The sequence below is a fragment of the Centroberyx gerrardi genome, chromosome 15, assembly GCF_048128805.1.
Source record: "Centroberyx gerrardi isolate f3 chromosome 15, fCenGer3.hap1.cur.20231027, whole genome shotgun sequence".
Lineage (NCBI taxonomy): Eukaryota > Metazoa > Chordata > Actinopteri > Beryciformes > Berycidae > Centroberyx > Centroberyx gerrardi.
The window spans coordinates 6506226-6531427 of record NC_136011.1 but is presented as its reverse complement, the minus strand read 5'-3'; the positions used below and the strand labels follow the sequence as shown (position 1 = coordinate 6531427).

At 44.4% G+C, this 25202-nt stretch overlaps 3 protein-coding genes across 5 annotated transcripts in view; 1 reads left to right on the top strand and 2 right to left on the bottom strand.

Moving 5' to 3' along the window:
* Positions 1–670: 670 nt before the first annotated feature.
* pwwp2b (PWWP domain containing 2B) lies at positions 671–8119 on the bottom strand. Of its 2 annotated transcripts, none has more exons than XM_071924803.2 (3): positions 7885–8119; positions 3854–5576; positions 671–2698 (listed from the first exon to the last, which is right to left on the bottom strand). In XM_071924803.2, exons 1-2 carry the CDS (start codon positions 8022–8024, stop codon positions 3854–3856), a joined length of 1863 nt encoding a protein of 620 aa, XP_071780904.1. In that variant the 5' UTR covers positions 8025–8119; the 3' UTR covers positions 671–2698. The 2 variants fall into 2 exon arrangements, with proteins under 2 accessions (XP_071780904.1, XP_071780903.1); XM_071924802.2 differs by having other exon boundaries at positions 3858–5576; positions 7885–8113.
* A 1182-nt stretch (positions 8120–9301) lies between these two features.
* Positions 9302–15865, bottom strand: LOC139931342 (leucine-rich repeat-containing protein 27-like). Its single transcript, XM_071924821.2, has 10 exons — positions 15629–15865; positions 15320–15450; positions 14864–14922; positions 14281–14433; positions 12604–12802; positions 11827–11967; positions 11344–11440; positions 10633–10751; positions 9534–9660; positions 9302–9397 (listed from the first exon to the last, which is right to left on the bottom strand). Exons 1-10 carry the CDS (start codon positions 15863–15865, stop codon positions 9302–9304), a joined length of 1359 nt encoding a protein of 452 aa, XP_071780922.2.
* A 2064-nt stretch (positions 15866–17929) lies between these two features.
* stk32c (serine/threonine kinase 32C) overlaps positions 17930–25202 on the top strand; it is a 54522-nt gene continuing 47249 nt past the window's right edge. For both annotated transcript variants that reach the window (XM_071924807.2, XM_071924806.2), the window contains exon 1: positions 17930–18011. In XM_071924807.2, coding sequence (XP_071780908.2) covers positions 17930–18011 — 82 coding nt within the window. The remainder of the gene's footprint in view (positions 18012–25202) is intronic.

Here is a 25202-nt window from a genome sequence, read left to right as displayed (position 1 = left end):
CATGTGACCAAAGAGAAAGTAGAGGACAAGCCATTGAGTTACAACCTGAAACAGACCCAGGGGCCATGTCTAGACACAACTTTAGGCGCAGAGCTTCTAAAGATTAAATATGCAAGCCTGAAGACTGAACACCGATAAGACTATTTCTGCCATTTCTGGCAAAAAGGAGTAAAAGGGAACAAACTGGAAATTATGTTTTTCAGAGGTCAAACGCATATCACAAAAGAAGACTAGAGGATGACGAATACAGTAATAACCTTGTCATTCCTAACCACTGGATGGCAATAAGAAAAGTAATAGTAAATGGGTGGTTTTGCCGAGGCGTACAAAAAATGCTATTAAATTCATCATTTCCCACACACATTTCAGGAACCAGAGGATGAGATGAAAAAAAACTTCTCTTTTTGTACATCAGCATGATTGAATAGAACTAAAGATGGCAAACTGTATCTGCTCCTTTTTAGCTTTTTTCCTCCACTTTGCACCTTATTTTTGCCCCTCGGCACCTTTTATTCAATCATGATGATATATTAAAAGATGTCTTCCATCTCTGCCTCCTGGGTCTTTTGGCCACATGTTTACGGAAAACTTATGAAGGAAACTACCGCAGATAAGCGAAACCATTTCTTTCCGAGCGGGCGTAACAGAGTGACCAAACGACAACAGCACGGATATTGCTTGTATATTTTATTTTATGTACAGTACACGTAAAAAACAAAACAAAAAAGTAGCCAATAACATTGACCAACGTGGGCAACAGTAGATAGCCATGTTGCTCATACACGGGAATATCCTGACGACCGTTTCCCTCTCAATCATACATTTAGAGGGTAGGGGGGGCAGTGGAGTGGGTGGGGGAGACTCTCCTTTCCCACTCGTCCTGGAGTAAGGCTGCCTGGAAACTAGCTGGGCTCGACGGCAGACACGGTCAAACCACTGATTATCAAAATGGGAGGAGTGCATTACCTGCTCCCCCGAACACACCTCTCTCGTTGACAATCAATGAGCCAGTTTTCATGCGACTGACGACAGCCTCGATCAGAACAAAGCGTTCCAGACGGCCAGAAAGGAGACGGGCTGGCTGGCTGAGCATGACTGTGTGCAATCTGCAGTTTTTAATAGAGGCTAGGCTATGGGCTGTGCTAGACTAGCCGTGGTCTCTGCCTTCGCTGCCACCCCCCCTCCCCTGTTCCGACAGTGCTGCTTTCAACCCAAAGGTCACTAAAGGCCAGCTCTGCAGTCTGCTTTGCCGGATGACTCAATAACTGCAGGCTCCAACTAGTAGCGAGCTTGCTCCCCCGAACCCTTTTTCCTCTGCACACTCAGCAGTTGAATTCACAGTATTCTTACAGCATTTTTTTTTCTTTTTTTTTTCCCAAAGTTACTCGTAAAGCTTTAACTGATGATGCATAGGGGGCTTTGACACATTTGTTGTCCCATTTTTCTCCAGTGGAAACATTAAATGTGGATTTTTTGTAGTGTGTGGTAGGTAAGCTGAGAGACAGAGAGAGAGAGAGAGAGAGAGAGAGAAACACACCCAAGTCAAATGCGAGAATACAGTGTACACAACCAGCCGCAACAGGTGTCCGGTATCTGGTGTCCCCGAATCATACGATAAAATAAAAAAAGATTTTATCTCCAAGGCCATGGATAGTCAAACCACGAAGACTTTTGAACTCCCCTGCTGCCTATCAGGGCTGTATCTCGTGCTAGTGTTTCGGACAGTGAGCTTACAGCAGGCCACCAAGGTACAGATAAAGTGCTTTTTCTTAAACGTGACGCATTAAATAATTAAAGTGATGTAGAAATGAATCTCAGGAAAAACGGGGGGTGGGGGGGTGGATGGGGTGGGATCTTTCGCCGACACACGTCACACTTCTAAAGGGTCCTCTACGTTTAAAAAAAAAAAAAAAAAAAAAAATGAAATGGAAGAGAGACACAACATGATTTTGAAGAGGATAGAGCTCAGTATAAATACATCCACATATCCAACTAGTGACGCAGAAGGCTACAAGGATGGAACACTGTGTGATCGCTAGAAGAGCTGGAACAGTCACTACTGTCTCTGGATGGAGCCATTTCACATTTTCAGATCCGGAAAGTAAAAAGGGATTCACACTAAGACTTTTTAAACCACGGTAAAACGTCTCGGGTCCTTCCGCTAGAGGTGGGGGGGTGGGGGGGTGGAGGGTTGCCGTAGAAGATGGCACTGGGGACCAAAACAGACGCCACCGGGTTCCTCTGATTGGACGAGTCGGACCTTGCAGTAACCAAGTCGGCAGTGAGGACCGTAATAATGACAGCAGCAGATTGGGAGGTTTTGCAGGATTGTGGTATAAAGGTGGACTCAATGGATAATAATAAACCATTACAGATAATAAATACATTCGGGTTCTTGTAGTGTCGTTACTCGGCTCTATTGAAATGGTTAAATCTAGAAAATAAAAAAAAAGGAGGAATAGTTTAGTTCAGAGTAGGCCATGAGATGCCTGGCCTTTTTTTGCTCCCTTATCCAGTCTCAATAACACTCCACCTTGGCGGCCATTTTCCTCCAGCCTCCAGAAAAAAAAAAAAAAAAAAAAAAAATAGCGGCATATAAATAGTAGCCGTGGCAACCGCACGTACTCCCTCCTGGGTCTTGATGACAGAGTCTGAGAGTTCAGAAAAACCTTGGAGACCTCTCTTCAATCCTCAGCCTCTACACAGAGAGAGGGGGGATAGAGAGAGAGAGAGAGAGAGAGGGAGGGAGAAGAGAAAACACAAAGTAAAGAGAATGAGCAAACAGAGCAGGTCATATTTCCCATGTAGAGATTTTATAACTGTGAGTGTAGACGATTCAGCACTGGGAGCGATGTGATTCTTAACAAGTCTTGTTACTCATCTGAAGATTATGGAGCGCTGTGAATTAAACTTGGCGGTTTCGGAGGGTACAATTGAGCGACAATGTGCATGTCAGCTACTTCGCTGCCTGTTGAAACCTCTGTGCAGCTGACAGAGCAGGAAAAAAAAAATGTTTCCTTTATGATCTCTGGAAAAAGCACCAAATATAGGCACATCTTAATCCCTTACTGTGTAGATTCTGAACTACTTGAGTTCACTGCCTACCTCTGCTTGGCTATTGAGCCCCATAACAGAGTAAACAAGGAGGGTGGGAGCCGCCTGTCTGTCCCTCATATCACTCAGAGACAATATTTAACCTTTGAGTGTGTGTTAAGGGCCTGCTGCTCGGCTACCAAGGGTCAACACACTGGGAAACCAGGGGAACAAGCTTGGCATAGCCTACAAATCTGCCGTAGTATGACACCGTTGAGTGTTTTAAGACATGACTGAAAACTCATTCGACTGATAACTGGCTATTGCTTTTATTATGCTCTAGTATTATTGTTTATGTGTTGGTTGGGAGTCTGTTTCTGAATTTTGCTGAGTGGCCCTTAACAAGCTATTGTTGTTAATGGAGTCAGCAGCCCGGCTCTTCTATTCATTATAGCCGATTTTAATAAGCTTGTTTTGCCCTTTTGAATTCACAGCGCTTTTCGCCTTAAAAGGAAAGCGCCACAGAGTTATGTTGCAGTAAGTGTTTATGACATAAATGTAGCAGAGCCCACAAGGCTGTTAAATATAAAGTTAGGACAAAAGGTAGTTGTAAAGATAAGCATCCTGGTGCATAATCATCTTCAATTATCTCACATTCCCTCCAAATTTACCATGAACATGCAGTAAAATCAGATATTTTTTCCAAAACTACGCCTGTCCAACCCAACTTAAGGTCTTCCAAAGCACAGTGCCAGATTAAAACAACTATAATGGTGGGTATGGCAAAACCACCCTGGAGGTCTGACTGTGGTGGACTGACCTACGTTTCGCAGTGGGAGAGCAGCGAGGTAATCTCAGGGCCCACGTGGCCCACGGCCTTGGCCGCCTCCAGGATGGCTCTCCGGTACATCCCTTTCTTCTTGCGATTGAAGCGGGACCTGAAGAGCTCTCTGAAGGGCGACAGTTTGGCAACGGAGAGCTGCGAGGTGGTGGGCGAGCCGAACCACGCCACCTTCGCCTCGGGCCACTGGGCCTCACAGCTGGCCGTCTCCTGTTTGCGGCTGCCGCTGATGCTGAGGACGCGCGCCGGCCACCAGGGGAAGCCGTGGATCTTCCCCCACACGATGTCGCCCACCGCCACAGCGTGACCCTCTTCCGTTACACACTTGGTCATGCTGCGCGTGTGCAGTCGCACCGTAAGCGGTGGCACTGTCTTGCAGTCGTCCCGCGAGGGAACGGAAGATGAGGTTACGGAGATGTCCTCGCCGGGCGCCAGGTCGCACAGCTCTGGCGAGGTGCCATCAGAGCTGAAGGACTTGGATTCATCTAGACTATCGCTGCTGCACACCGATAGGCTAGAAGAATCCGCTTTGCGCTTGCGGAAGTTGATGAGCAGGGTGAGGTCGCTGTGGCCCCGTTCGGCCTCCTCCCCTGAACTCCCTGACCACAGCTCCAGAGAGTTCTTGCCCTCCCCTGAGTCTTCAGAGTGGGGGAGACAGGGACCAGGCACCCTGGGGCTTCGTCTCCTGGTGCCTCCTACGAGCTCTGCCTCATACTCCACCACACTCTCCTCGCCCTCCCTCTCAGGTGGCCTCAAGCGGATCTTTGGGGATGGCAAGTCCTGACCCACAGTGGTGAAAGGCCTGGTCAGTTTGAGTTTGGGAATGGACACGGTGAGGCCTGACCTTGTGGCATCTAGGATGTGGCGTTGCTCCTTGGTGGGATCAGAGGGCATCTTGCCATTTTCTTCCAAGCCATTCTGCACCAGCTGTTTGGGACAGAATGGCTTGACCGAGCCGTGGACTCGTGAGGGGATCTTCATGACCTCCCCCTTGCCCTGCGGAGTGCTGTAGGAGATTTTTATGACAGGACTGTGAGGGATCACATCACCTCCAGGGAACTTCTCCCCCTCAGGCTCCCCCCTCTTGTCCTTCCTGAGGCGCTTGCAGTCAAAGCCAGTGCTGTTTTCCCGTCTCTTAGTGTCCTTGGTTGCAACCTCATCCTCTTTCCTCGCCTCCTTAGAGGCGGCATCCTTGGCATCGTCATCGCTCTGCGGCGCATTCTCTTTTCTAGAGGCCTTGGTGTTGCTCATGCCATCTTTGCTGTCCTCATCACTGTTAAGCGTGTTCTTGCACTTTTCACATAGTACCTGCCGCGGCCGCAAACGGATAGTGCTCATGGTCATGCGGCCGGGCTCTCGTGTCCGCCTCTTCTTCCTCTTGATTGGTCGCGGTGGGGGCTGAGGTACCCATTGGCTGTAGCTGTGGCGCACCCACAAAGGTTGAGGGAAGGGGGCTCCTTCAAAATAAGGAGGGTAAGGAGTCTGTCCAGCTGGCACTGGTGTGGGCACAGGGCAGGGAAGAGGTGCACTAGGTATGCTGCTTTCAGGAAGAGTGTTTTCATCCTTTGGTCTGTGTGAAGCCTGGCTGGGAGATTTGGAAACTGGCTCCTCACTCAGAACTTCAGGGATTTCACAAGCCGATTTGGATATCGGGCATTCCTCCAATTTTGTTGTGACATCTGGTAGGCAAAACAGCCCAGTTCTAAGAGAGAAAAAAGCAACAATGAAGAAATTAATGAGTGCGTGTCTCACAGGTCCTTCGTTAGAGCGGTAGGGTGAAGTTCATGCAAGCTAACAAGCCACACAAACATTGTTGTTGCACATGACATGCATTTCTCAAATTCTTAAGTTAAGCAATTCCCTCCACAACAACATTACTGTAATGCCCTCCGTGTATTTGACCCTCCTGGATCACTTAACGCCAGTGGGACTGCATAAATCAAATCTGCTGTTGCAATTAGGCCAAAGGAGACAAGAGCGGTAAAAGCCGTTCAAAAACCATTCCTTAAGTGGCTGACTGCAGGCTCTGACTGGGGAAACCTATTTTACCATTTTGTTTTGCTCTAACTGGTGCCCATTTGGTTACTGATACCGCTCTTTCTGTCACCTGTATGCTGAACATTCTTTAAGTGTGGGGGTTGGGGAACACAACACCAGCAGGCAGGCTGTTGTCTACCCTGCTGCCTCTGGCCAAAAAAAAAAAAGAGCAAGAGTGCGCTCTGCCTCTGCTTATGAGTGAATTCACATGTTCCTTTTCATGGCGTGGGACCTGCAGACGTGTCCAAGGAAGGCTCAGCCTCCAAGGAGTCTTTGAAAGGTGGCTGGCAGGCAGCAGCAACATGGCTGTGCTGCTTTAGTCAAGAGACAGCAGACAAAGAGACTACAGGATGCCCAGGAGCCCCCCCTCCCCAACATCTGACTGAACAAAAACAATCCCATGAATCACTCGGGATTCAGAGATGTAGGGAAGGAGCCAGGAGATTTCAGTTTGTTTTCACATCCGTGTCTACTCTGGGATTAGGTGTACTGAGATTATTAATTAGGACACATCTTTCTCCCCAAGAGAAGTAATTGGCAGACACCTCTCAATAATAGTCTCACGGTGAGGCTAGTTCCCTGAGACCTTTTCATATGCGTCTCTTAAAGCAGCGGATGATTAGCCTTCACAGTGACTGACAGAGCACAAACAGTGCTGTTTGTGACGGGGAACAAACAGTCCTAGCTAGGCACAGTACAAGGACGTAGCATATGACCAGCCATGACTCAATGCTCTGTTGCCATTTCACACTGTGTACAGTGTAACTAGATGTGGAGATCTGCCTGAACGATAGGCCTAGATTGTGACATGAAAACCTGTGGGAGACAATGACGGGAAATGCATTTCCATGAACTAAAAAGGAAGAAGCAGTCAAATTTTGTCAGTGACAAGGCCTGAAATATAGGCCTATTTTAAGTTATTCAAGGCCTGCTTTTTCCCATTTGGGAGGGTTATTCCCAGGATAGCATGAGCTCAAATGAAAAACCGTCTAAGCATACTAAGGGGGAAAGCTGGTCAGATTCTGATTCTGCAAGTCTATAAATAGGCTAAACCCAGTGGCTTTTAAGGTGCACAGTACTAAGAGCAACACAAGGCTTGTACATGTGACTGATTTCATGGTGTGACACACACCAAGAGGGGCAGATAAGGCATAATGCATATCAATTCTGTTACAACATCTCATATTGTACTTTTATGGCTTTCTGATTTGAACATGATGGTGCCTTGTTGCCTACTGCCAAGAAAAAGCTCCCTTTGTCAAACACCGAGCCCAAGGTAGTCACTGGATCTTATTGGATCCAGGTTATTTGAAGAAAAAGCATTACAGTGGTACAACATCAAATCAAAGATGTGTCTTTATTATCATTTTCCATTGTTTGTAAGGATCAAATGTGCCTGGGTTTGAGGGGTTCTTCTCCATTAGCCACTGTGTTTCAAATTATGTGAATTGAAACATCACTCAAGGGACCAAGTACACAATGTAACACTATCTGGATGAATAATGAGAACAATAGCATAATTGATACACAGAATGGTGTGCAGCCAAGGCCTACTCTTTACTGAATACGTTATAGCTGGTCTGAATTTGATTAGGCTAACAATGAGCTATAGATGAACCCACTGACATTAGCTATTGTTCAGGAGAAGTCAGTGAAAAATGTATGTAGACAGGGGCACTATCTTGACACATTATTATTCTCCCACAATAACAAAATGCATTTGAAAAACGCATTATGGCCTAAATTGAGAACGGTTTTCCATTAGCCTGTTAGCTAGCAAGATAGCTACCCTGTCAGCTACAATGTTACCTTTAAGTCTTTTGTATGGAGGCCCAGTTAGCTAGCTTGCTAACTTGCTAGCTTTGACTTGTTAGCATCAAAGGTAGATTAGCCGTTAGCTGAGGTTAGCAGGCTAGCAAATTATTATCATACATAAATGTGGAAGGGAAAAAATAGAAAGAAATACCACTCACTTTTTGCTGCAATCAAGTAATATCCCCGTGTAGCTCCTTTCTCGATAGGTCAGCGTCACCACCAGTGTATCGTTAACTATTTGATCGATAGTGACAGGTACCCGAGAGCCGGCCCGCAGCTCCTCGGCCACAGCCTCCATGTTTCCCGGGGTGAAGTGTCCGGCTCGGCGGTGCTCGATCCCGGCCAAGGGAGCCACGGTCGCGTCGGCCAAAGATCCTTCTCCCCTTCTCTATTGGAGCACAGGAGGCTACACCAGGGCATGAAATGACGCCATCACCCCCACCAAGTCAATTACAACAGTACTGCCACCGCTGACATCACACACACAGTGTGAGAGGAGCAAAAATCTCTGAAGATAAGGCCTACCCTTCCTCTGTCTCACTTTGAATTATTTTATACCATTCAGTATTATGGCCTTTTATATGTGGAAAGCCTCAACATCTCGCTATGAAAAGCTCATAGCGTTTTTGTTAATCCTAAAAGCACGCCACTACACTGGTAAACGGTCAACATATCTATGCAAGTTCCAGTATATAATTGTAACAGTGATGTATAGGTAAATAACAAATCTGAGTAAAGTGTTATCTCCAGTCAGAAGGCAAACAACCACGGATATGAACTAAATGTTTTATATCTTAAAATATATCATAAAAACATTAATTTATGCTTTTCCTCAAAATGCCCTATCCTGATATAACTTCTTCAGTTTGGTACTACTTCTTATGGTTTGCCTCCACTATGAATTTAATTTGTAAATATTTATGTCCGGCTAAAAAGGAGGTTCTCTATGCTTAAAATAAATGGTGGATAAACTGAGTTTAGGTGGGTTTACCCTCCACTACATCCCTGATTGTAATGTTATCTTTTTCTTCTTCTTTTTCTTTGGAATAAAGACATTTTGAGCCTTGCTTTAGGCCTACAGTGATTAGCACTACAGTATGATGGTAATCTAGTTTTTATAGTTTAAACAGAGCAGATTATGCTTGTAAATTAATACCATTATCTGATAATCCAATCATCATTTCATGAATAAGCAACAATACTATTGATTTTGTTAGCCGTACATATTTAAGATAGAGGTTAAACAACAAAGAGGTTTATTTGTGAAAATGGTAAACATGATCAGTTTTTGTATAATGGATAGAGTTCATGTGTGAAGAAAGAAAGAAAGAAAGACAGAAAGAAAGAAAGAAAGATAGATAGATAGATAGATAGATAGATAGATAGATAGATAGCTAAGCACCATTCTGGGGAAAAATTCAAAGCACTCACTGGTCCTGTAACAGACTTGGGATCTTTACTTTTAAGATATTGTGAGCATTGCAATGAGCAATCATAAAGGAATCACTGTTCATCATGGGTTTTGAGAGTGAATCAAATACTACAATGGCAGGACATATAAAACCGCTTCACTTATCAGGGAAACTTGGTGTCTCCAGTGAAGGCACTGAAACGATATTCAATATCTCTTCCTCGTTTCCTCTCCAGGAGCTCAGCTTGCAACTTCCTCGTCTGTCAATCAAAAAACGAAACAAAAAAAACCCCTCAGATCAATCATCCATGAGTTCAGCTCATTATTGAGGATTTGTACGAGATTTGGTCTATTACAGTACTATTACAGCTGGTTATATGACATGGTAGAGCAGACCTCCTCCATGTCTTGCTCTGCTGCTGCGGTCTCCTCTGCCGCCGTGCCCCTGGGCTTCCTGCGTCTCTCCTGCATCTTCTGGACGTGGGCACGGATCCGCTGCTCCAGCTCACGGTCACGGGCCGCTCTGCAGGCCCACACAGGTCAAAGGTCAACATTTCACACTTTAGGACCGAATATCAGTCGAGTTGCTTAGGTTTGTCCTCTTCTGGTGTCATGTCAAATGATATTATAGCCTTCAATGTAGCTAGTCCATATCCATATGGGAGTGGTGGTGGACTAGTGGGTAGAGATGCAAGCTTGTGACTGTTTGTTTGCAGCTCAGTTAAGATTTATCCTATCAATGAAGACAGAAATATCAAAGGTGTACTATCTAGTCTGGTTTACTGCATACTTAAGGTGCTAATCTGTGTTTTTTCACAGGCCGAATGAACAAAGAAAACTGCTGACATTCCACAGTGGTTGTACAGTCTCTCTCTCTCCACTAGGTGTCTCTAGCCTTCCACTTGAGTGGGCCACAATTGTGTTTTGCATATACAAAGCACAACATAACGTATACCATTTGGTGGACACTTTTATCCAAAATGCCTTACAATACCGTGAGGGCGTACATTTGAAGTGTTGGTGGCCCAGTGGGAATGGAACCCCGATATAAAATGGGTGTTGTGTACTGGGAAGGGTCTAGACCAAAGATCTGTGTCGTGCTTGTACCCATGTGGGTCAGTATGTGCTGTCACTTTGGAGGTTATCTATATGCTGCATGTACAAGATATTAGGGACACTCACTCTTTTCATGAAGTGCACTGATGAGGTGAATACAGGTAAAACCCATCATCCCTTATTGATTTCCCTTATTGAATCTATTCTAATCACAAAGGAGGAGATGTAGATACAGAGAAGCAGACGAGTTACAGAAGCATTTTAAAGCTTTGAGACAATTGAGATGTGGATTGTGCAAAAGGGAGCTGCAGCTCAATATCAGGAGTCATGTCCCCAATATTTTGTACATTCAGTGTTTGTCTGCAGCAATGCCACCGTGACAAATTCCAAAAAATGTCCCCGGCCAATGAAGCAATTCTGTTTCTGATTCTATACTTACCTGGCCTTCTCACTCTCCTGGGCCCAGTAGGACCTCTGCCTCTGTGACCTCTGGGGAGGATCACTGCTGTCAGCTCCACCGAGCTCAGAGTCTGCAGCGAACAGAGTCCTTTCTGGATCCTGCAACAGAGACATGAGGTCTGTCTTGAATGCAGAATCCGTGAACATACAGGACAGTGTAGGGTTGACTTGTCCTATACAGCCTACAGCTGCTGGTTACCTGCAGCGTAACAGCCTTATTGTGCTACCAAAAGGAGTAGATCAGTGGATTTTTACATTGATTTTGCTGGTTGAAGAATCATGCATCTGTGTTTTCTACACTGTGTGCATGCCTGCATGTTTACCAGCAGAGGTTAGGCTTCAGTAGCTATGTATTGCTGACTGATTCTACACATTTGATGCAGAGCGCTCCATCACCAGCACTGGCATCTGTTGCTGCGCCAGAAAGCACCAACCGCAACTGAGTATCTGTCTTTTTCCCTGTCTGCTCATCAAGGATGGAAAGACATCGACTCTAGCTAAAACTCATTTATCAGCAACTTAGAAGAATGTGTTATCTTATGTGCCAATTTGCCATTGATTGTCATTGTCTTTGAGCCTTTTGTGACAGAGGTGGTGCTGTACTGCCCCCTTGTGGTTAGCAGGCGAACTCCAAGTAAATTCAAACCATAGCATAGAGGCAATTTAGGTGATTTTCCTCACACATACACACCTCTTGTCTCGTTTGTTTTTCCTGCTTGTACTCCAACATTTTCCTCTCCTGCATGATCTTGGCATGCGTGTGCCATTCCTGCAGAACCTCCTGGTTCCTATAGGAGTGGGAAGGAGAGGCAGCCAGATAATCACTGCCTTAGAATAGACTTTTGCCTTTAAAATTTTTGCCATTTTTAACCTGTAATGTTTGAGACTGGGGTTAGGAAGAGCTGATTGTGCTGCCTGTCTTTACATACCCCTTATGGGCATTGGATTTTGCAGACACACTATATTGATCCCTCACTGTCTGGCACTTCGGCAAACGCCAATTAGTCACAATACAGCCCTGCTTTCTGAAACTGCAAGGTAAAAGAACATTCTCTCTTACCTGGGGTGTTACCTGGGGCCAAAATACTCAAAAATAATGATTAGGATGCAGCGGGGCAGTCAAAAGGGTGTCTACTGAGCTGAAAGCTTCATAGCGACGGCTGCAGTTACTTACTTTCTTCTCTGCTCCAGAACAGTTTGTTTCTCTTTCAGTTCTTTCATGGCAGCCAGTCTCCTTTCTTCTGACCTCTTCCAGCGCTGGATGTCAAACAGAGGGAGCTCGGGAATCACGTTGGCCTTGGTAATCTCTTTTTTTCTGACAAATAAATCGAAACAAAATGCTTTATTTTTATTGCTCTCCTGAGCTCTGAGTCCCAGTGGAGACAGCCTGGGAGATTTTTATCTCTCGGTCTCCTCCACAGAGAATGTCATTAAAAAGTTTTATGCCATCCCTGTCCAAGGCACTATACAGTATACTCTGCCCTCCAGCACAACTTCAGACCTCAGCACTAAAGTTCTCTTCTGAAACCAAACAATATACCTCTACTGTGGATAGATGAACCAATAACACTTTCAGTTTAGTACGCCAAAAGGATGGTAAGATTGGGAGTTCTCTGTGTATTTTTCTAGGTGTGAATAGCGGAAGTACTATGTTAAGAACAGGCCTCCTCCATATTGTCCTTCATTTGCACAGCTGTGAAATATCAGGACAGGTGAAAACTGATCCATGCCCAATAGATATCTACTGCCATCTGGATATAAAGCACAAAAAACAAGGGCAGGGCCAAAAAAAACCCTCAAACAGGACAACCTGAATTAGAAAACAGGTCATTTTAATGTCTCTGTGCCCTATTCAATATATTTTATAAATGCAACTCACAGTTGTGCCTGGACCTGTTTTTTTTATTTTTTATTTTCACCTCAAAAAATCCTTCACTTCTTCTATATTTACCTTGTGAGAACAGGGAGAAGGTTCGTGTCACAGTGTGCTGTCAGGGGCCCGCAGCCCAGCTCAGCCCGGTCCAGCAGGATCATCCTGTGTTTGAGCTCCCTGAACCTCTGCAGCTCGTCCTCGTCCACCGACTCCTCCTGCTCCTCCACACTGGACCTCACCAGCTCCGACAGCTGGAGCTTCTCCACCGGAGGCATGTCTGCCAACAAGACAACCACGACAGCCTCAAGCATGACATGGAGGTAGCCAACGCGGGAAACTACCTTTGGTGTCTACAGGCCACACTGGTAAAAGCAAACATTCACCAGTCACATTTGCTGGTTTACCACCTGACTTCATTTTTACAATAGGACCTCCAAATGATGACCATGATGATCCAAATGTTACTTGTCAGAGTTGCTGGTAGAATATAGACTAACTTTTTCCAGTGTTAATAAGCGTGTTTTTTCAGTGACTATTATTTGGAGAAGTGATGATTGGAGAGTTGCTTATCCACTCAGAGACATGATATGGCTCTGGTGTTGAGTGTTCAAAACTATCTCAGTGTTAAATTAACTCTGATGGGTGTGGACTATATTGTAAACACTGGCATAGTGTAGCTGTTTACACTCTCACAGTTAAATTACCACTGATGATTTTGTTGTGTATTAATTTCCTGCCTGGTGGTATTGGCAAAATAGGTTATATTCCACTATATTAATGTGCATAATTAAGCAATAGCACTGAGTTGAAGTAATAATATCGCTGTCATATCATATAACAATGATCATATTGGCTCTCTTAGTAAGATGGATATTGCAGGATAAAACAATTTAATAAAGTAAAGAATAATTAAGTATTGGTAGCAGGTTTGGAAATTAACACCACCGACTGTGGTGTAATATATTTTGGAGATTCCATTCTAAAAATCTATTGGCTTGTTGAATAGTATATGCGACTTTTTATAGGATTAAACAAGTAATATTACACAGATAAGTAACTCAATATAAGTGTTATCCAACCCTTATTCAATTCTAGGATGATTAGACTGAAAGCTAAATATTCCACGCCACCACAGGTCTAAATGGTTGATGACAATGCAGTATTCAAATCTGGGATGACCATCACTAAAGATACCAATTAATGCCTTCGTATCGACCCAGTGGCAAAAACACAATGTCTAATACAATGGGAGATTTGGCCCCAGAAGACAAGGGCCCTCTCTTTGTTAATAACCTTGTAGACGGAGAGATAAATCGGTGGACTGGGGCGTTTGGCTTTGCTCAATGTGCAGCGGCAGCTTCTCCTGTGGAGGGCTGTCTCGGGCTTCTCACAGTGATTAGCTGCAGACAGCGCTGGGTGACAGAGAGCCCCGTTAGGAGCCCACAGGTTATCGATCATCTTCATCTGGCTAAAAATATTACAGAGCTTGGAACAGGGAACAAAAAAAAAGAAGGAAAAAACAGAAAAAAAAAGAAAAGGGAGTCAGCCGACTGGCACGCGCCGTCTCCAAGGGAACAGAAGTCACACCAGTGAAGCGGAACCAGGGCAAGGAGCTATTTTTGTGGCCAGCCTTCCTTTTTTTCGCTAAAAAAGAGCAGATGGCTGGGACGCGTTCAGAGGGCGGCGCGCATACTGAACACCTTGCCGCCGCTTTGCGAGTCGACTCCAGGTGAGACGGGCCTCCCTTTCATTCACCTGGACGGGACTGCCGGACGCTGAGCGGCCGCTCGGCCATGGCGCTCCTCAGGTGCTGGAGGATGCACGGGAGCCCCCGGTGCACGATGTCCCGCGGAGGGAAACTGATGGGGCAGTTCCTCAGGTTCAGGGCTTTGAGGGTAATCACATTTCCTAGAAAGAGGAGAAATGAACACCTCAGCACTATGGTGACGTGGTGCATTTTCCGCATGTAGCTGACGTACAATGAGTGCAACAGTAGAGCAAGGTTACACTCCTGGATCGCCACCATTAGCAGGATCATGTAAGAGGGAAGTGCTAGGAAAATAAATCAAATAACAGATGAGGAGAGAGCAAAATAACAGCTAGACAGAAAGGATTTTTTGTGTTTGAAACAGGATTGAAGGATTCTACCTTAAATGCCTTCCTATCATCTAACTACTGCTTATCCTCTGCAAAAGTTTTCCGAATAGGGCATGTACCATAGATTTAAAGATATTTTGCCCATGATGGCTTCGGAAACAGATGCTGGAATCAAAGACTGTGTGTTGTTTCAAAGAGCAGAGAACTCACACACCGGTAGAAGTGACTGAACTCAACTCACCCAGCTGTGGTGGAAGTTCTGAGATAGGATTCCCTTCCAGCAGTAATGTTTTCAGAGATCTGAATGAAGCGATTCACAAATTAATGGATGATTACAAAGGCTCTGAACGTTTTTCGTTTTTCAAGGAGCACATTTGATCCTAAATTGAAAAATGTAAGCATACAGGAAGAAATTAAATAAGAAAAATGCCTAAGAACTCATAAAAATAACCAGAAATAACTAGTTTTACTTTGAATATTAAGTTGCACATGTATTCCTTTTTTATTCTTCTAGCTAACAAGGATTTATTTTTCAGAGCGTATGCTACTAAAATGGCTGAACCCTACTTTAAGGTGATATCATCAGTATTAAACACTGTTCATAAATGAAACACAGAAACTGGTTACTTGCAGTAGCCTACAGGTTCGGAATAACAATATGTCTATATTTCAAAGAGCCAGTGCATAAGTAGCTTACCTGTGCAAGCCAATTCCTGCAGGAAGGGAAGCAATTTGGTTATTTCTGAGGTCCAACCACAGCAGGTTGGGCAACCTGGTGAACATGGAATCCGGCAGACTGGATATCTGATTACCTTCAAGATATAAATTCTTAAGACAATATAATGAGATAGTTAGAATGGATAACTGATTGCAAAATATGGTTTAAAATACAAATTTACAGACTGAATGTTCTAATGGAAGTGTTATATATTGTTTGAAGCCCAAGGCAGCATATTCAGCTGAGTGGGTATTTGGTTGGTGAGTGTACAGTGAAGTCCAAGCTGACCTTTAGGCTGCTATTTTTCAAAATACTTTCTGCAACATCTTCCAGCTTGGTTCTGCTCAGAAACAGAGTCTCTGGTGCAGAGTATTGAGTGAGTTCCTTGGGCTCAGCCTCCTCAGGCGGCACGTGGGGCGTCTGTGGCTTCAGGCTCTGCACTTTGTCTGCATTGTTCCCACAGTCGAGGCTCAGTTGCAGGGCAGGAATCTCCTCTTCCTCCAGGGAGGACATGGTAGATGTCATGTTGGGGTGTTTAGTGTATACGGACCAGGGTCATTCTCATCAGTCAGAGCCCAGTATTCATGTCATTTTGCAATGGCATCATTCTCCCATGGTGTCTGAAAATATGAAACTTCATGTTAGTTTAGCCACATTCAGAGAACCGAGCTTTCCAAAGCTTGATATCAACAAGGAGTCATTTCCCTGCAACATGCATGTGAGCATTTAGGCTGCCTGCTGAAATGTTATTAGTTATTCCTTGTGTTGAGCCTTGACTAAACATTTCATGACAACAGCTCGCTAACGCTGCTGCTACCCTTGCTGCTACCTAGCTAACATTAGCAAACAGTTCAACTACTGATAAGCTACAGTGCAACTACTGAATGAACTGACCTGGAATGAGTCATTTTACTCTTAACCTGGGAGCGTGCTAACAATTCAGTATCTACAGGGAGCGTGTTAACAATTCAATATCTACTAAAATTGTAGCTAAAACGAACATTAAGCTTTAGCGTTACATAGGAAAAAGTTACGCTAACTTGTAGCTACCATCTCACGAGTAAGTTACCGTAACCATAGCAACCAGGTCAACATCAACTACGGCAACTGTCTATGTGCAAACAAGGCGAACATTAATGTCTAACAACAGAAAAAACAACGGATGACTTCAATTGGGAGTGTGTTTGTTAGTAAATTACTTATTTTAGTTTGTAAGTTGGTGTCTATACTGCATCAGGTATTCTATCCAATTAATTGATTGTTTCTTGCATCTGTATACGGAAACAGATCATAAGCTAGGCCATATGATGTCATGAGAAATATTAGATAATGTATTATTTTGAGAAATCATAACAGAGCAGCAACAGGAGCACATTGTGTGCGTCCAGTCGGGGGAGATGAAGTGTTAAACCCCTTTTCCCCCTCAATGATCCGGCACCACCCACCCATTTTCTAATGAGATTGTGGATTGACTGAGCTTCATTTGGGCTACAGCGCCACTTCCTCTGCTAGTACTAGTCGGTGGAAGCCTCCAGTCTGTACGGTGTATGCAGGCTTCACCTAGAGAGGGTGTTCTTAAATCTTGATATGCATGACAGTCAGTGATACAGAGCTACGTCGACTACTGTCACTGGCCAGCAACTGCCACACTACTCTCATTAGTGTCAAGTCACACAGAATTAAACAATAAAAGTTTCCGGTCAGAACTTTCAAGATAAAAGCCTTATTAACAAACACGTGTTGCAGCATTTTAGAATGATACAAAGAACCAACCTGGAAATAAATACTATAAATAAAAAATAAAAAGGCTCTCTGTCGATGTAACATGCCCCCTAGCATCCATTATGTGGCTAGAAGGGGCTACTGTTTTTTGTTTTTGTTTTGTTTTTTAAACATTTTGTCTTTTAACATTAACATTAATTGCTTTGCTATATTAGCTTTCTCGATAGTTAGCTAGATAACATAGCTAAAGCCAATTGTTTGTTCAGGTTAACTGAGCAAACAAAACAATATTTTTGAGATATCACCTTTTTCTAGCCTGGTATAAACTATTACCATTGTTAGTGAATGGCCAATCCTCCAATGGACCTCCGTGGTGGCGTCAGTTGTGGTTGTGAGGGGACTGCAAAGCCTCCACTATAAAATTATAAAATTAATTTTTTAGGCTTTTATTCTCAAGGCAAGATCGCCGGACTTCCTGTTTTGTTCTGGCTTACTCTGTGTAGCTTGACGCATCTCTCACTCTCAGCCCCGACAACATAAGTCTCTCGGTTTGGCTGGCTGGCTACGGAAGACAACTGAACGCCACCAATACTGAGTGATTTTTTAATCTCCAGCTGCAACAACCCCAACAGTCTTTGTTTTAAATTATTTTGCTGTCGACTCGGTGCCTGCTACACTTGGTCTTCCCCGGTTCCTAAAGACTTTAAGTCGCCGTGCTTAAATTTTCGAGGAAATAAATAACGGACATAACGGGAATAACAGGCACGGGTTGGGAGACATGTATGATTATTACTATTAATTGCGGAGGGTGTCCAACACAGAGCTGTAGTTTCTCTTCAAGGGGCGAGGAATGCAATCTGAGCATCAATGTTTCACTGGGGCAAGTGGAAGAAGAGGATGGGAGCCAATAGTTCTTCAAAGAGACCAGTTTTCGATGAAAAGGAAGATGGTAAGTGACAGAAAGTGAAGCGGGGGAATGGGGAGATGTGGGTTCCCAGTGAACCCCTAACGAAAAATGACTAGAATATTCCTTCAGGGACTTACAGTCTGTGGTTCTTAGTAGTGAGTTTATCGTGTGACCTTTTCCTACTTTGTGGTATCTTTCTAATCTCCTAAAGTATCACTATATTCCCATAGGGACTGAGTTTTGCTGTGTGATACCGAAGTTGTCGAAGTTTCTGCTTGGAAAGGAAATGTAAAAAAGGAACACTTGATGTTTAGGCTGTTGGAGTTCATCTTGAAATTGGAGTCAGGCTGCTTACATTTAACAAAGGCTGTTCTCGTGGAGGGAAGAAATGCCTTGCTTGAGTTGCTTTGTAGCTTGAGGCAGAGGTTGGAGGTGTGATGCCCAACTTTCTGCTGAACTGCTGTCTGTCAGTTTTATCATCCATAGGCTATAACGAAAGAAACAAAGCAACTCTAAAATGTGTATTGTCATCACAGCTTTTTCTAATAATACTGGATTACATAATAGCATATAAAGTTTCCAATTCAACCTGTTTTAGCCTATGGGCAAATGCACAGAAACTAATATCTTTTTACAATGCAGAAACAGCAGCATTACCACCGATATTATGGGAAGAAATATCTGGTGCTCATACTTAAAGAAAATCTATGCATGCCTGATTGAACTCTTTGAAATGTGAGCCATTGAAGTCATCGAGTTAATTGCATAATTAAGACAAGATTAGTGCCATGCATGGAAGTAATGTTAATTCACGATAGCTGTCAGTGTATGGGAAATAAGCCTCTTGGAAGTGCACCAAATATGCTTAGCACTGAGTCTTGAACGCTTCCTGATAGACTGGAAAAAAAAAAAAAAAAATCCAATGTTGCTGTAGAGTTATCTCAAATGAGCCCAGTAAGTTAGAGGCACAACTTCTGTAAATGAGGTCACTTCACTGCAGGGTTGTCTTCATATGGTGATGTCTGTGTGTGTGTGTGTGTGTATGTGCTCATGTTTAGTACACGTGCCTACATATTCATTTACAAAGCAAACCTAATTAAGCTTCCAGCAGTTTTGTCCGTAGCATCCAAGAAAAAACAACAGATTGTTTGTCAAGGGGAGTGGGCAGTGAGAACAGGTAGGAGTGGCCCTACAAGCTATGCAGTGTGTTCTCACCCTTGTTGTAACGGCTGTTCAAAGACAAGACCCAGATGAGTGTGTTAAGGTTCAGAGAGGTGCGCTTGACCGGGCATTATGGTTTCCTTTACTGGTGATGAATGGAGGAACCTTTGAGGCTCGGGGCTGAACCTCTCAAGGCTGAGATGGCTCGTTTCTCTGCTCCACCCGCGCTCAGTGTGAAGACGGAGCCCCTATCATCTTTATTATTGTCCTCCATCATGGATGGAGGGCCGTTTTCATAGCCTCATATCATTGATATGAGGCAAATGCCGCTTACGTATATAGCCTGTGAAACACTAATGACTGCTCTAACCCTGCTTCCATCTCCATTGCGCTCCACCGTGCCAAGAGTCAGTGCAGTTGCATCATCATTGTCATCTTCAGCATCATTGGCATCACCGCCATTACTATGCATTGATGCATAGATTTAAGTCAGCCATGTTCTTGGGTGCAAAGGGGCGTTTGATTTAATTATTCCAACGTTATTATTTCAAGGATGTAGTCTAATGTGTGTCCCACTCCCTTCATGCAGCACTGAATTACTCCTCTATGCAACATGTAGGGGATGGGGGGCATATGCATTAGAAAGACACTACTTTTCATGTAGGTCTGATCACCTTGAGCACTTGTAAACAGCCAACTCTGCTCGGTTTACTGGCTTTGTAAAGCAGCTGCTTCTCATATACCCTGTTCATTTTCAAAGAGCTGCCTAGCGATGATAACAGGCTCAGCGCTCCATTGTGCACTGCGTTGTGGATGCCGAGTTAGTGTGATGCAGACTCTAGATGACTTTCGCTGCCTGACAGGTCTCTGGGAAACAGTATCTCTTGGCTTCTTGGAAAACAGCATATGGCCTACATTAGGCAGTAATATTAGAGCAGCGTTTGGCTCGAAAGGCTGCAAACATAATCAAGTGGTCAGGTTGATGTCCAGGCGTCGCTGCCAAAAGGGCTTTTTTGGCAGATAGTTTGATTAGCAGAGAAAGGCTATGGAATTGATTGAGGTGCACATCCTTCCTGCACGTTACTGCATTGCTTTTTCCACTGAAACTCTTAAACAACAGTGCCTAGGGTGGGAAATTAAAGCCCAAACAATAGCTAAATGCTGGTTAAGCACGTCTACTCGACCAGCCACTTTGTCCGGTAATTTATCATCATTTGAGAGCTCTTTTCTAATTCACTTTGGCTGATATAATGGTAAAAGTAGGTGGTGAATTTTGGAAACCGCTGGCCGCTGTAGCCTGTGCACAAAAACCTGAGTTCCCTACACATACAGTGTCCTAGGTGAATGTGGCAGTCGTGTGTCCACAATCGCGCCGCTCCACATGAGCTGTACTCCACAAAGTTGTTAACACAGTTGGAGCTGACTGAGTGAGTATAGAGAGACTATTTAGTCTAACTATGAGCCAAGCCCCGAGACAAAGGAGCACTTTACTCTCTCCGAGTCCTCATCTGAACCGGGAACAGCACTGGCATGTCGCTTTTGAAAGAGGGCATTTGTAGTAAGTGCGCTACAGTATTCAGCAGAGAGTGTGGAATAGAGGAATGCCTGCTTTAATTGAGCATGGACATGTACTTTGTGTACTTCATATTTTTGCTCCAAAGGATTTACACAAAGGGTGTTCCTAAGGTGGGCGTGTGTGTGTATGTGTGTGTATGTACACATGCGCCCGCCTGCACGTCTAAGTGTGCGCGTGACTGCTCTTCCCCTCAAGGATGAGTGTATAAGGCAATGAAAGCAGATTTGGTTGAGGATAAAGATAGATGCAGAGAGAGATGGCTGATTACTTGCGCTGAATACTGAGTCACTCGCTTTCTTTCATCTCTGCAAAAGACTCAATTTCTCTCGCTGCCTTTATTCAGCTGAACTGTGCGGCTGCCTGCAGCTACTGGCCTCTCCTCACGGTGGAGGGCCGCTGTAATTGCCCTCACCAGTAACGCAATAGGTGGGGGTTACTGTCGTGGTCATATTGCGGTATCATCTGATCCCTGAGTGTGGCCGCAGTTCAGGTTGTGGTGTATTTCCATTGTAGTACATTGAAGCTCTTCATGTTCAAATGCAGTTGTTCATTTCCAAAATACTCCATGTCCACTTTGGGAACAGAAACATTAGCTGTCTGTAAAAGTTCAGTCATTTTTTCTACCAAGGACTAATGTTAACTACTGTCTTTTAAAGTACCATCATTTGTGCTTATTTTGTGCCATCAATCATTTACCTACCTTACCGTAACTCTTCAGTTTCTCCACATAGGACACAACACTTCAGAAAAGCACTTGGCAATGTCTCACATGTACTTTTTGTCCACCTTCCCAATCCATGTAACCTCGTTTGCTTCAGGTTATGTGCAGGAGACGACAGTCGTAGCAGCGCTAGTGCCAGAGTGAAGGATTCTTCAAAGAGATCAGCTCAGCTTGATGCTGAGATGAAAACAGAGGGAAGAAAGGTCGCTCGCTTGGTGTGTATGTGAGTGTGTGTGTGTTTGTTTGAGTGTGTACGTGTGCTTCCGTGCTGGGAGAAAAGGATTAGGACACGGGGAATGCAATTGATGTGGGCCCGGTGGGTCGGAGAAAAGTCTGTGTGTATTCTCTCACACCTGCAGATTCTTTTGTCTTTCCTCTCCATCGCTCTGTTTTTGTCACTGCATTTGCACTTTCCCTTCCTCTCCAAGGGACGGAGTACACAGCGCTTTATTGTTGACCACAAATCCGCTCAGCTTTGTCATTGGGAAATCATGGACTGGATCTGATAAGAGGAGCATCTAATAAAGCAAACAAAAGCATTACCTGTCTGCACCCTTGCAGCAGTAGTTAGATTGATTTAATATTTGCCCCTCTGTTTGGCAGTACAGTTCTTTTATTTATGGAGAAACATATTACTGTTTTCAGCTTCGGCCTACATCTAGCTCAGTCCCACTGCTTCGATTACTGAACTAGATTCATGACAGAGGGAAGACAAGCAACACTCTCGCCTAGCCAATTCCTATGGGAAGCCTGTATGAAACTGTAAGTACATTTTCACTGTGCCCATGCACAGGCAACCTAGAAGCAGATAAAGAGGATGGGAGAGGATAAAGACTGATCCCAAATCACAGAAGCAACACGTTGTTTGACGGATTGACAGATGTAAACTCTGTTATCCTGCTCATTACTCACAGTATATGTGTGTGTGTATAGACTGTATGTTTGTGTGTGTGTGTGTTCAAAGGCAGGCCCTCTGTGCAGTGCAGCGAGAGAAGCTCCAGAGCCCAACCTTTCATTTAGCAGCCAGTCCAGACATTATTCAGAGATGCCCATTGAAACCAATTAGAGCCTGTTTTCAAATAATCTCAGCATCCCCCGCATAGATTTATACTTGTTTCTATCTATGTCAGTTTTGTTATCATTTTGAAAAAAAATATAGTCTGGTTGACTTGCTCTGTGTGAAATAATTCCATAACCAGGGAATATTTATAGGGCTGTGCCATCTTTGTTGACTCATTATTTGGTTTTAATGATTTAAAAACATATTAGATGAGTTATTTTCTACAAACTTCTAAACACACCTCTGACACCACAACAGTATTCTGAAAATGAATCAGCCATCTTTCAGAAACACTAGATCTAAAGGTCAGTTTGCATGATTGCATGTGTTTGCAGGGGGGCAATTCCACAGCTTTACTGATCAAATAAACTGTGTGATTAGTCAATAAAATCCCTTGAATAGTCGTTGACGCAGAATCTCATTATTCAAGGACAACCCTAGACATTTAACTGCTTTTGTAAAGATGTTGCGCTGAAATTGCTGTATTTCTACAGTAGCACTGCGATAATATGAGAAGTTCTAAACTGCTAATGAAATGATACGATTGCATTTTTTCATGGCCGTCTAAGATTGGATTTTGCCTGGCGGCTATTTGTAACTCTAAGAGAATGAGGTCGGAGGAAGGTGACTCTGTTCTCCACATCGCTGCGAGAGGACAGGACAGGACGGCCAGTCTGTTGGCCAGGCTTTTGGATGTCACAATACCACATACCACCCACCACCACTGTACTTCTCTAGAGCTTTGAGCTCACTTGTGTTGCCAGAGGGTTTGTCACACTCACTGTGGCAACACACACACACACACACACATTCTCATTCTTGAAATACTTCTCGCTGAATGGCCACTGAAATGTGACACTATTAAATCTGACAGTGGCTCCTCCCTTCCAGCTGCCCATTACGCCCTCGGGGAGTGTATATGCAAACAAACCTCCTTCCCTTCGTAGATCGTAGCTCTGTGAAAAAAATCACACTGTCTCCTGCAGGTGTCAAAAGAGACGTGTCTCAGTCGATTGCAAGGCATTGGAAGCAGAGAAAGTTATTGAGGAATCTTGTAGGTGGTTTGGAAATGGGGTTTGGACTCAGGCAGCATGTGAGCGCACACCTGACTGCTGAACTGAATATACAGTACCGGCGCTTGTCCTAAATACCTGTGAGGGCTAACAGAAAGTCAGGTGTATCTGGGCCAGAACGCGACGTGTCCTGCCTTTGCTCCAACACAGAGCTGCTCGGGGGAGAGAACTAGGCCACAGCATCCATTTCCTCTCTCCCTTAAAACACACACTTGAATGCGGTGTCATACGCGCCGTGCATGCTGACCTTCCACGGCCCGGTTTAAGTACCTCTTCACCTCAAGCGCAGTTTGCTTAAGTACCTTTTCACCTCAAGTAGGTATTCCATCTCTTCGGATATTTGGATAAGCATGCCACAAGGGCGCCAAAATAAAGGTATTGTTCCTCCTCTTTCACCTTCACCGCAAGTATTCTGCCTTTGAGTTATGGCATGCGAGCGTCACAACCTGCCTACAAAAACCCAAATATGCTCCTATCCCCATCAAGACACAACATGCAGAATATTCTTCTATGCGTATAAAACAACATTTCCTGATTTATGATCTTAATTTGGGATATGATATATTATTCTGAATACTCTGCGGCTCGTCAACACAGTCCCACTGAAGCACACACTGAAGCTCTGCACTTCTTTGTTTTGTGTGTGTGTGTGTGTTCTTGTGAGTACAGCTGGTGTGGGGAGTGAAGATGCATTATTCAGCCCTGAGTGTACTTTTCACCTCTGAGGGGCTGAAAATAAAAGAGTGCAGCTCCTTTTCCAACCCTGCGCCTAAACCTCTTTGCCCACTCTCCCCACAAACTGGACACTGCGTAGAACCCTATTTATACCGTCTCAATCTTCCTTTTCTCTTGAAGCCTCTCTCTGACCACTCTTTCCTCCAGCTATCCCCCGCTCCTCGCCCTCCCTCCCACCCTCCCACCACCTCCGCCACTCTCTAAATAGATCCCTAATGTATCCCTCTGTGAACTGTCGAAAGGTTAATATGGCATTTTAACCCCGGAGCATGGTCCATTTCTTTAGGATGCGTCACGGCCCAGTGGTTTTTTGAATCCGGTGGGAGGGGGGGGATGCGGGAGGACAGAGTGGCAATGATGGTGGTGGTAGCGGTGCTGATGATGATGAAGCTTTCGCTGTACCCCGAGATTTAGTGGCGATGCGGCGGCTGACCTGGTTTCAGAGTGCTGGTTTGCGATGGGGACCTTTGAGGAGTGAGGCAAGGCTGTCCATTAAATCCATTGTTGTTTTGCTGGAGTAACTTAACACCGCACTGCACGAGTAACTTACAGTAACACTGAGTTGCAGCCTAGATAATATATGTCTTGTCTGACCCCAGGTAGAATAATAGGTCATGGGTAGTTGAGCAGAAGGTCAGCACAATGCCTTCCCTGTGTTTTATTAATGAGCCAAAACATGATGAGTACACAATGTGCCGATTCTGGCCTAGGAGTTGTGAATCACAGTGAATTAGTTATGTCAATGCAGGGACTAGGAGATGATGTGGCAGCACTGTGACGTGACACACACACACACACACACACACACACACACACACACACACACACACACACACACAAAGGCACACATTGCCATGGTAACCTCAGAAGTTTTCACGCGGTCCAGATGATGTTTCTTTGTGGCAGC

Coding starts and splice junctions, on each gene's coding strand:
- LOC139931342 (XM_071924821.2), bottom strand. CDS start 15,865: ATGACATCTACCATGTCCTCCCTGGAGGAAGAGGAGATTCCTGCCCTG. Junction 15,451..15,628: donor TGAAAAATAGCAGCCTAAAG/GTCAGCTTGGAC, acceptor TATTGTCTTAAG/AATTTATATCTTGAAGGTAA. Junction 10,752..11,343: donor AAAAACAAACGAGACAAGAG/GTGTGTATGTGT, acceptor TCTCTGTTGCAG/GATCCAGAAAGGACTCTGTT.
- pwwp2b (XM_071924802.2), bottom strand. CDS start 8,024: ATGGAGGCTGTGGCCGAGGAGCTGCGGGCCGGCTCTCGGGTACCTGTC. Junction 5,577..7,884: donor TTACTTGATTGCAGCAAAAA/GTGAGTGGTATT, acceptor TTTCTCTCTTAG/AACTGGGCTGTTTTGCCTAC.